The following is an 11,462-nucleotide window of genomic DNA, read 5'->3' on the forward strand; positions in this document are numbered from 1 at the left end:
TAATGTTAGTATTTAATAATTTTTTTGAGAAATGTTAGTAACTAATAATGCGGCTTTCATTTACTATAGATTTGGATTAATTTTGACACATGAATTTAAATAAAATAAAAATCAATTATATTACGGATTATACATAGATGCAAGAAATTTACTTCATCATTTTATTTTCTTCAAAAAACTAATTATTTTGTATTTTATACTTCATCTGATCTTATTTATAAGCTTTGAATTTGAAAAAGGGTGTGATTCTTTTTATAATCTTTAATTTAAATTTTTTTAACATTTACTATATTTTTTCAATATTGTCCTTAATTATTTCCCTCTTATCACATTTCTCTGTATATTCTCTATCATCATTTTTTCATTTATTATAAGGGTATGCTTAGAAATAAAAGTCTCTTTCTAACCTATTTATTATTTTTAAAATAAAAATCTATTTCTAACCTATTTATTATTTTTAACTAATTTTAATTAATAATTTACTATCCGTAAATTAGTTATTTGAAACTTGTAACAAGAACAGAATGAGTAATAACTTTACGCATTTATCAGTTAATCCAGGTACTTCATGGGAGGTTGATTTATAAGCATCCCCCGCTCATGGAAATCATGATACTACTCTAGTCTTTAATGATAAGAGCTACTTAAAAATTTAATTTGGTATTAAGCATAAGATTTCAATTCACTTGTCTATTAAATTTATAATGCTTTCTCTAAATTATTCTCTATTGATTGTAAGAGATTTTATTATGGGATAATTTCAATATACATAATTAAAGAAAGTAGTTCAAAAAAGTCAACACATATTTATTATAATTAATTAATTAAACTATTTTTTTTAAATTAGTTATTTAACTCTTAAAACAGGAGCTAGTATTATCCATACAGTTCAAGGAAGCGGGAAAAGCCAAACAAGAGGGAGGGAGTTGGGAGAGAAGTCACCCAAAGCCAAAAGTCCTCACTCCACATATTATCTGGCCCACATTTGCATGGCTTACGGTATATTCGGGGGAGGAAGCTTTTAATCTTTGACTTTAACATCAATGGAACATTAAATTACTTAAGCAAAATTCATAAAAGCTTGTTTTTATATATCTAAACCAATTATTTATTTATGGATGAGATTTATCTACTTAGCATTTTATACTTGATATGCTTTCATTATATTCAATTATTGAAGTAGAAAAATCTCACAGGCCTCCTGTTTGTTGATGTAATTGTACGGTTTCATTTTTTATTTTGAAAAAAACACAGAATTTTTCTGAATCCAAAAGTTTTTTTTTTCTTTTAAGGTCAAATTTCACTTATAAACCGCGCCTTCCTTTGTTGACTAGTTGTTTATGGACTAATGAAGAGGATGTTTTTTTGGTTTGAACTTTGAACAGAGTAGAATCACTGAACTGCTTTAGAAATATACCCATATCTCATTCAGTGGCTACCCAAGTGATGGATCCATTTGTTAGGGAAGGCTTGTTGAGATTATCTCCTTCTCATCATGGGATGCTGTTTGCTACATATTACTTGATCGACTTTCTTTCGCTGGCAGCGCTCTGTGCTGCCATGGCGATGGAGGTTGGAAGACGGCAAGGAACTTCTGATCGGTTTCAGATGGTGAGAGTGCTTGCAGCAGCCTATATTTGGCGTTTGATGCAGTGTACAATGGGGCAAAACAAGGTCCCTCCCCTCTATTATCTGCGAGAGGTTCTCCCATTCTATGACCTCCCCATTACTCTACTCATTATTGCTGCTTTTTACAACGCCACTCCTGGATTTGTCCAATCCCCAGAGGCTGAATTACTTCTGGCTGCTGCATTTCTTCTCTGGTTCATTACATATGTGTCCGAGGTGTGTCATTTCCTCCCTTCTCGTAGAGCCATGACAATTACATCCCTTAGCTGCTATTAACCCCCACAATTGACTTCGCTGAGGAGCTAAGTCATCAGTATGCTTTACTAATGAACATGCTTTTATGAAATTGTTCTCAAATACGTGTTGCCTCAATAATGATCAAGCAGGTAAGGAAACTGAGACGGGGTATCAGCCCCACCCAAGGCTCTTCTTTCAGCACTGAGTTGCTTCATCAACAGAATAATGATGCTGCTAATAATTCAATCTCTTATACCGCCGACTCTAGCCAATGGGAAACACTGGATCCTATTGATGTTCAAGTTACTGACCACTTCGCCTTCATCCTCCTGGCAGCGCTATGTGTTGATTTACTGCTCCAGCTTGAAAGCCTAAAGGGGACATGTGAACTGTTTTACATAGTCATGTTGCTTGGAGCATTAAATTTTTCCCGTCTTATGCCGTCGTTGCATAGGCCAGCGAAATTAAAGGTATCTCTCGTCTGTCACCTACAAAAGGTTCTCCTATCTGCTAACCTCCCCATCACTGCAGCTGTTACTGTTTTCTACACCATCGTTCGCACATTTTCCAAAACCTTGTTCCTTGCATTATCTCTGGAGTTAGTTCTTCTGGCCTTGACCCATATGTTTATCCCCGAAAGAGTGGAATTCAACAAAACCAAGGTGAGCCATTTGTTCCCTTCTCTTAACAATTATATTCCTTAGCTGCTATTAACCCGGGCATTTGACTTCACTGTGTTCCAAAAAGTACATATGTTATAGACAATTTGTTGAGTGGTAAATATACTTTACTAATGAAGATGCTTTTATGAACTTGTTCTAAAATGGCCGCCTCAATGATCAAGCAGGGCAAAGGACTGGAACAAAATATTAGCCTCACCCGAGCCTCTTCTTTCAACACTGACTTGGTTCATCTACAGGATTATGATTCTTCTAATAATTCAATCTCTTCTGCCACCAACTTTAGCCAATGGGAAACAGAGGATGCTGCCGGGGCTGCCGAAGTTGGAGCTGTTTCTTTGAACACTGATGAGTTGGTTGATCAAAACGATTATGATTCTCCTGGTTCAGTCTCTTCTTGTACCTCAGCTTTTAGCCAATGGGAAATACGGGATCCCCCTATTGGCGGCGGTGAATTCGCATCTGTTCATGTTGCCTGTAACAGGTATGTATACAATTCTCAGACTAGATTCACATTTTGATCTTATTTTCTTCATTTCATCATTTCTTAGTGAGTAATTAATGAATTATGTAGACACTTGTGTAGCCATAAAAAACATGAATGTGTTGTGCTTTTCATTTATGACAGAGAAACTGGACACTTAAGTGCAGTAAAGAAACTAAAAGACCCTGACAATCCTGACAACATTAAGGTATGTCTTTTATTACAATGTTTGTTTGAAGAATCAGAAAGTCAAAGATTTTCAGGTGTCTTTCAAATAGAATAGAAGAAAGAGAGAAAAGAATTTGTGCCTGGATTGACAAAGGAATGAACAAGGCACATTATTATATTCATATGATCCTTTTTACTTGCCTAACAAACATTAATATAACTTTACAGAATACAAATTACGCCATGCGTGGCTTCTGAACGGTAAAATGATTGTGCTGTCGCTTTAAGATCATAAAAAAGGTACAGAATTATGGGTAGATAATGACGATAACAGAAATACATTAAAAGAAAACGAAACAAAATTCACACACTTCATCATACCATACCGGGCTAAAGTGTGTTTTTGTGTTTAGGAAATCGAAATTCTCAGCCAACTGGAACATCCGAATATTATAAAGTATTATGGCAGTGAAAGAGTAAGTTGTGCACTGAGTAGCCATAAGTTTTTACATTTTGCGTGCGTGTCTAGTTAACACATGTCGGTTTATGGGTGAATAGGTTGGAAACCAGATATGGCTACTCATGGAATATGTTGAAACTGGGACACTGACGAGATACATCAGTGAACGCGGAGCTTTCCACGAACGTTTAGTTAAAGATATCACTTTCCAAATTCTCTCTGCGTTGGCTTACTTACACAGCAAAAGAATAGTCCACAGGTATGCATTCCATAATCCTGTCTCTGTACTCAGTAGTATTATGTGCAATACTGCATTAGTTCCATGGAACTGCAAGTACTTCTCCGGTCCTAAATGTAAGACCCTTATACTAGTGTGTATAAGGGTCTTACATTTAGGACCGGAGGAGTATTATCTATTTTTGGTATGTTCATCGATCTCCCTCTAACTGCTTGGTTTATAATGATATGCAAATATTTCGTTGATTTGCGCTTAATTATACTCATCAACCATATGGTCCAGCCAAATTGGTAATAAAATATATTGTTTTAATCCTAAGTAATTCAACTTTTTCCCCTTTACTATTATGCTTATATAGGGATATCAAGGCGGATAACATTCTCGTTGATTCTTATGGCTTTGTAAAGCTTATTGACTTTGGTTTGGCTAAACATGTAAGTACTTGAATATCTCTCCTGTTGCATCTAGTAAACAAATTAACCTTGCCTATTAGCTCAGTTACAGTTATTTTCTATATAATGAAATTACTCCTCCGGTCTTTAATATAGGACCCAATTGTTGAGTTATTTTTAGTCCTAAATATAAAATCCATTTCTCATATTTATCAATTTTCTCTAAATTATCTTTATGAATACTCCCTCAACTATAATCAAGTAGAAGAAAAAAAGGAGGTATTAAGAAAGATGATTATGGTGTTTTAGGAAAATCATGCCACATTTCTTATAATTAACTAACTTACCTAATTTTGTTAATTTAATCAAATTAGTTAAATGGATCTTATAATAAAGACCGGAGGAGTATTAATATTTCCTTATCCCTTTAACACTTCTTTCCTCCTCTTCACTTATTCAACAATAATGTTTTTGTCCTCTTCACTTTTTAGTCCCTCTGAGTCAGCAAGGCTAAGGGGCTTTTCTGTGTTGAACAGGGGCATGAATCTATGGGCAGTGACTCCTTGTGGGGAACTTCACATTATGCAGCTCCAGAGGTATCTGCATTTTTCATACTTTATATATATCATCATAATTTACAAGAACTATTAATTAATTAATAAACCATGTTTCTCACACAGACTCTTCAAAATCAAGAATATAGCAGCTCGGGTGAAGCCTATAGCGCTGATATATGCAGTTTGGGTTGTGTAATCATTGAAATGTTCACAGGGAAGCGCCCTTGGCTTGATCTTGATTGGGTATAACACTTCTCAACAGTTACTGTCTTTCATTTTCTATTCAGACTAATATATATACACTAAGTAGGGTGGTAAATAACTGATGTTTCAATTATAGTTAAACTTATCATTAAATAGAATCATTTTATGCAGCGGCAGGTCAACCGTGAAGTGTGTTGGAACAAGCCAGATCCTGAAATACCAATGGATTTGTCGACTGAGGGTCAAGAGTTTGTCCAATTGTGCTTCGAAAGAAATCCAGCCAAGCGGCTATCAGCTTCAGAATTACTACAACATCCATTCTTGTCTTCATGAAAGCACAGACTTGCAGAAAATGCACAACAGAGGAAAGAAAATCCTAAAGATAGAGAAAGAAAGAGAAGAGAATTATGATAGTATAGATGATTACGGCTGTTCTGCCAAGTTATATAGGCCTGAATTAACTTCCAATCTCGACATACTTCTACTTTATACATATATATATGTGTGTGTGTATGGGGGGGGGGAGAGATTTTTTATTTGGTGCTGAAACTCACCGATATGTTGATATTTTTTATGGGAAAAACTGCTGACAAATCCTATACAAAACCAAACCATGCATGCTTAAGTTTTGTCCTCATGTTTATAAATTTTCAAAACTTGGTTTAAACTTGTGTTGGAAAACTGTTCCCCGGAACAAAATCAAAAAAGAACATTGCGGAACAAGTTCAGTCTTGGAATATTTAAACTGGTGCTACCTTCCCCCTCTCGGAACCTCTCCTCTTCCCTTCCCATCCTCTCTCGTCCTCTTTCTTTTCTAACCATTAGATTAACATATTTTAACATGTAATATTTTAATTTTTATAAACTATTTATAAAAATAATTTTAAAAATATTTAGTACATTTGCAAACCATTATAATTAAATTTTGATAGACTTTGTAGTTTATTATTTAGCTTTATAATTAATAATAATTTTAAAAAGATTTAAATCTGAACTGTTAAAGTATTAATCTAATGGTTAAAAAAAAAAAAAAAGGAAGAAGAGAGGTTCCAAACCATCGCGAAAACTTAGCCTTTTGGAATCATTTTTACTCAAACAACTCATGTAGTTACTATAAAATAGGTGTACAATCAAACTGCATAGGTTTTCACTTGGAAATATCATAATGAATCCATATTTTTAAATATTTATTTTCAAATAATATTAATTGTTAGAGGGCTGATTCAACATAAATCATAATGTACTCAAACTAATTTAAAAATATTAAGAAAACAATATAAATACATAGGAAAAGTAATCCTAAAAGAAGTTGAAACAACCAAAACAAATAAATTAATTACCCACAAGGAACAAACTTATAAAATTATGGAAACTAAAAAATTAATTGTAGCCAATACTTTGAGCATTTCAAAGATATAAAAATATTATAGCACACATTATGTAGGGTGAATAATAAGAAAACAAAATGGTCCTTGCTATTTATGCGTAAAAGGTAACTACCACCTCCCGTTCTTAATATAAGAGCTTATTTGATTTTTATTTTGGTCCTAAATATAATCTTTCATATTTAACCATTTTTTTTCTTAAGATAGTCCTTATAATAATGGTAGTTATAACTAATACACTTGATTAATAAGGATATTTTAGGATAAACAACACATATTTATTACAAATAACTAACTTAATTAGTTTTTTTAATCTATTCAAATTAGTCAACTAGCTCTTACATTAATGACCAGAATTAGATTACTTAATGATAAGGGAGGCTCATGGTTAAGGGGTAACTATAATTACTGAGGCAAGAGAAGTCTATTAGCATGATTTTATTTTGGATTTGTTAATACTAGATGCTATTTGGGCAATTTAATGAATCTCATGGCTTTACTTGGGGAATTGAAAGGACAAACTGCTTTTACATGTCATCCGGAAATACGTAAACTTCAATGAGGTGAATTTACTTTATTTAAATTTACAATGGCTTTATTATTATAAATTTTCCTTGCTTTTTATTTTGATGGTTCTGATTTGGATGCTTTTCAATGAGGCAAGTAAACCTCACTGATTTTAATTATGATGCACTTAAATAATATTGGTCTCTTCTCCATCTTCGTGTTACTCCACTTGCAATTTAGCCTTATGTGGTTCTCGCTTCACTCTCTTATCTCTCCTCTTGCGCTTCTTTCCTTTCCATCGCTTCACAACATGCGTTTCTTTTTTACTCCCGCCCCTTGTCAAATTGAAAAGGGCGAGAGTTTATTTTCCTCTAATGCCCACAATTTTTGTGATTTATTTAAAATAGAACAAATAAATTTTAAAAATAAAAATTTATACTTCTAAGATCTTGTTTTTGAACAAATCTCATAAAGATATTCATGCAGAAATTTTGTTAGGTATTATATCTTCTATTCTCTCTCATTTCAAACTGTATGATGAAATCTGAAAGAGGGTTAGAGTTTTTTTTGTCCAAATTTTGTATTATTTTATTTTTCACAATAGAATTTGTGAAAAATATCTTTAAAAGATTGTGTTAAGATTTTGTTCCTAAATGAAACTTCTAAAGATGTGGAATAATCTAAAAAATCAAAAGAAAGTTACATAATACAAATTTTAAAACATTATAAGAAAAGATAAAAAATTGTGCTAATATTTTGTTTTTACAAAAAACTTATAAGGATATGGAAAAATTTGAAAAAATAATCTTTAACAACTCAAAAAAATTATTTATATAAATTTTTTAAAAATGTAGGAAAGAGGAAATATATTATTTGCTGGTAAAAAAAGAAAGAAAATATCTTATTTTTAACAATAATTATTGTCTTGTATTTAAAATAAAGAAAAGAAGGTTACAAAGTAAAAATTCAATAAAATTGTAGCGAATAATAAAAGATGGGGCTAAGGCTTTGTATTTAAAAGAAACTTATCCATAATTTAAAAAATAGTCATTTTCAACACCCTTAAAAAATGATTTTTCTAGTTTTAATTTTTTTTATATACTTCAAAAAGGCAAGAAAAATCAACATTTGCAATGCCTTTTATTTGACCAGATTTCAAAACCTATTAAACAATGTTGGACGCAGTCACATAATTGAGCCATAAGACGTAAAGCCCGAAAATCTTAATTGCAAACCATATACCATTTATGATGACTTTGAACAATAATTTGAAAGTGTGGAGTCAATGTTAACTATTTTTAATAGTGACGTGGAGGAAGAGTTTATTTATATACTCTTCTAGTCTTTAATATAAGATCCATTTAACTAATTTGTATATATTAAGGAAGTTAGGTTAGTTAGTTAATTATAAGAAATGTGACACGTTTTTCCTAAAACACCATAATCATCTTTCTTAATACTTCCTTTTCCTCTTCTACTTGATCATGGTTAATGGAGTATCCATAAGGACAATTTAGAGAAAATTGATAAATATGAGAAATGAGTTTTATATTTAGGACCAAAACTATCTTAACAATTAAGTTCTATATTAAAGATCGGAGAAGTATATCGATTTCACAGGTGTGAAAAGTCAAGACACCAAAATGAGTAGTATGGACTGTGTTGCCTTTAGAATGTTGACCTTTGAAAGAATAGTTGAATTAAAAATAAGGATACACTGAAAAGTGGAATCTCACTTGTGGTATGGAAGTATTGCACTTTCTAGCCTTTTTTTTAGGTCAGAGAAAAATGATATTTATAAATAAAATAAAGTAAGGTTACAATTCATAAGCATTGACAGGTAAAAGAAAAGAAAAGAAAAGAAAAGTTTCTCACTTATCAAAAATAGCTCTGAATACTAAACTACAAGAAACAGAATTAAAAAGAGACGAAGAAAAGGAGACGTCTTCTTTAAGCCCTTTCAAACTGGCTGGTCAAAAAAAAAAAAATCCCCTTTCAAACTGCACTAGATATAGTTGGTGTGAAATTTAAAAATTGGAATGATATTCTTTTGTTTCCCTTGTTCTAAGTCTAAAAATTTACTTTCTCCAGAAGTTTAAAAGTTTATTTTCTATTATTTTTGTCATAAACTTGGATTAATTCAAATTTTGATTTTCTAATTTTAGTTTTGATCTCTCAAATTTTAAATCATAGGTTTTGATCTTTCAACTTTCTTTTCATTCATAATATTGGTTCCTGTAATGCAATAAAAACTTGGATCATTTTACCCTTTTAAGATCCAAAACCTATGGTTTAAAACTTGAGGGACAAAAACTAAAATGAAAGCAAACTTAATAGACCAAATATTATATTAACCTTATAAATTACAAATGACAAATTTATATATAATGAAAAATCATTTAAAAACAATAAATATGTCAAAAATATAATTTTATTTTTAAATATATTCTTATAATAAGTAAAAAAAAAGATAAAAGAGAAAGTATGAATCAAATGTTAGAAGGAGTATGATAAAAGAGAGAATAAGTAAATAAGGTTAAAATTTGAAAAAAAAAAACCGTATTAATTGCAATTTGGGAAAAATTGGGAAAATTGCAAATAAAGGCCCCTAATATGTAAAATTACAATTTGGAACCTTAATTGGAAAAATAGCAAATAAGGACCCATTCTCACTTTTGTAAATATGAAATCATGATGAAATGTTTGAAATGCCCCTAGTCAAATTGTGATTTGGTCTACTAAAGTTGTCATTCGTCAAAATGAACTTGTCATTTTCCATAGTCAACTCTTCATTTGTCATACGCTCGTGCCGAGTTGTGATTTGGTCTACTGAAATTGTCATTTGTTAAAGTGAATTCGTCATTTCCCACAGTCAATTTGTCATTTGGCTGAGGGATATTTTAGACATTTCATCACGATTTCATATTTACAAAAGTAAGACCGGGTCTTTATTTGCTATTTTTCAAATTAAGACTCCCAAATCATAATTTTACATATTAGGGGTCTTTATTTGCACTTTTTCCTAAAAATTTTGGGAGATATTTATTTATCAAAATAACGTGTATATTAAAGATTGGATACAACACTGTTCAGTTCTTTCGTTATTTGTTGGTTTTGAATTCAATCCGGAGAATACGACTAACGCTCCAAAAAGAAGACTCAGCTTTGTTTGAACCATATCTCTGTTATGCTTGTTTGTTTTTCTGTTTTTTTCCCAGGTAATGCTCTTCAACCATCTCTTCGTTTTACCAAGTGATAGTTAGTTTTTAAGTGGCTTTATCTGATTTTTAATATAAAAATTAGTTTAATTTTTAATTTGATTCTAAATATAATCTCTCGTGTATATATATATATATATATATATATATTTTAAGAAAGTCATTATAGTAGTTGTATATGTTAAAATTTTTATTAAATGATAATTCTAAACAATACACTTGATCAGCCAAAGTATTTTAGGGAAGTTAATATATTTATTACAAACAACTAACTTAACTAATTTTCTTAATCTACTTAGATTAGTCAATTGGTTCTTATATTAAGAACTGAAGATGGTATTATAAAGATATGATTTTAGTTATTTTTAGTATACATTGATTTTTATGACATGGCTTTTTAAAAAAATAGGAAAAATAATTTTTTTTTAAAATATCAAAATCTCAAATTAGAAATAACTACAAAAATATGTTATCATTTATTTTTTAAATATTATCAATTGTTATTAAAGTATAGCGAACTAAGCTGATGTGAAATTTTAAAATTTAAAAGTATTTTTTAAAGGATTTTTTCTTAAAAATATCTCTTTTCGTTGTGGAAAAATGCCCTGATACTTTTCGTGTCTCCAAGTAAACGAAAGCAAAGCAGTCAAGTCAGAGAACATCAGATGAAAACAAATGAGAGGTCTAAAATGGCTACCGGATAATTATTTATGATTATTCTACCTCTCTCTGTTCAGTAATATAAAAATTATACAACTAATTTATAGATATTAAAAAAATTAGTTTAGTTGGTTATTTATTATAAATAAATATTATTTTTTATAAAATATTTTTATTAACAATGTATATTATTACTTGATGATAAAATAGATAAAAGTTGGAGAAAATTAAAGTGGATTGAAATATTATATTCAGAGCCTAGTTGAATATTTAATTAGTTCTCATATTAAAGATCAGTCGTACTTAACAATGAATGAATTCCACATTGATTAAAAATTCACATATTAAATAGTAAATTAAAAGAAATGGCCGGCTAGTAATGAACAATTTAAATTGATGAGTAGTATTGATTGAGCACAGGTGGTAGTCACATTTTATGATGTCAATTAAAAAGTTAATAACCTCATACACTAGTGCTATAAAAATACAATTTAGTCCGCCCAGACCGTTTATGATACTTTAGCCCCAGGGCACTTGCTTAAGATCGGCCAATTCCTTGGGACAAATAACCTGATTTCGATCCCAGTATTTTTAAAAGGATGACTATTATGACATGCCTTAAATGTAGAGTTGTCAAAACGGG

The 11,462-nt window shown here is 30.7% G+C and overlaps 2 protein-coding genes across 2 annotated transcripts; both read left to right on the forward strand.

Moving 5' to 3' along the window:
* The first annotated feature begins 1,446 nt into the window (after nt 1–1,446).
* Nucleotides 1,447–2,570, forward strand: LOC114713606 (uncharacterized). Its single transcript, XM_028898279.1, has 2 exons — nt 1,447–1,845; nt 2,016–2,570. Exons 1-2 carry the CDS (start codon nt 1,447–1,449, stop codon nt 2,568–2,570), a joined length of 954 nt encoding a protein of 317 aa, XP_028754112.1.
* Nucleotides 2,571–2,689: 119 nt separating this feature from the next.
* On the forward strand, nt 2,690–5,391 carry LOC114713615 (mitogen-activated protein kinase kinase kinase 5-like). Its single transcript, XM_028898292.1, has 8 exons — nt 2,690–3,030; nt 3,175–3,238; nt 3,612–3,674; nt 3,757–3,917; nt 4,255–4,330; nt 4,825–4,884; nt 4,969–5,088; nt 5,221–5,391. Exons 1-8 carry the CDS (start codon nt 2,690–2,692, stop codon nt 5,380–5,382), a joined length of 1,047 nt encoding a protein of 348 aa, XP_028754125.1. The 3' UTR covers nt 5,383–5,391.
* The last annotated feature ends 6,071 nt before the right edge of the window (nt 5,392–11,462 follow it).

The sequence above is a fragment of the Neltuma alba genome, unplaced genomic scaffold (assembly GCF_004799145.2).
Source record: "Neltuma alba isolate B1F8T4 unplaced genomic scaffold, ASM479914v2 tig00001900_pilon, whole genome shotgun sequence".
Taxonomy (NCBI): Eukaryota; Viridiplantae; Streptophyta; class Magnoliopsida; order Fabales; family Fabaceae; genus Neltuma; species Neltuma alba.

Coding starts and splice junctions, on each gene's coding strand:
- LOC114713606 (XM_028898279.1), top strand. CDS start 1,447: ATGGATCCATTTGTTAGGGAAGGCTTGTTGAGATTATCTCCTTCTCAT. Junction 1,846..2,015: donor TCATTACATATGTGTCCGAG/GTGTGTCATTTC, acceptor ATGATCAAGCAG/GTAAGGAAACTGAGACGGGG.
- LOC114713615 (XM_028898292.1), top strand. CDS start 2,690: ATGGCCGCCTCAATGATCAAGCAGGGCAAAGGACTGGAACAAAATATT. Junction 3,031..3,174: donor GTTCATGTTGCCTGTAACAG/GTATGTATACAA, acceptor CATTTATGACAG/AGAAACTGGACACTTAAGTG. Junction 3,675..3,756: donor AGTATTATGGCAGTGAAAGA/GTAAGTTGTGCA, acceptor ATGGGTGAATAG/GTTGGAAACCAGATATGGCT.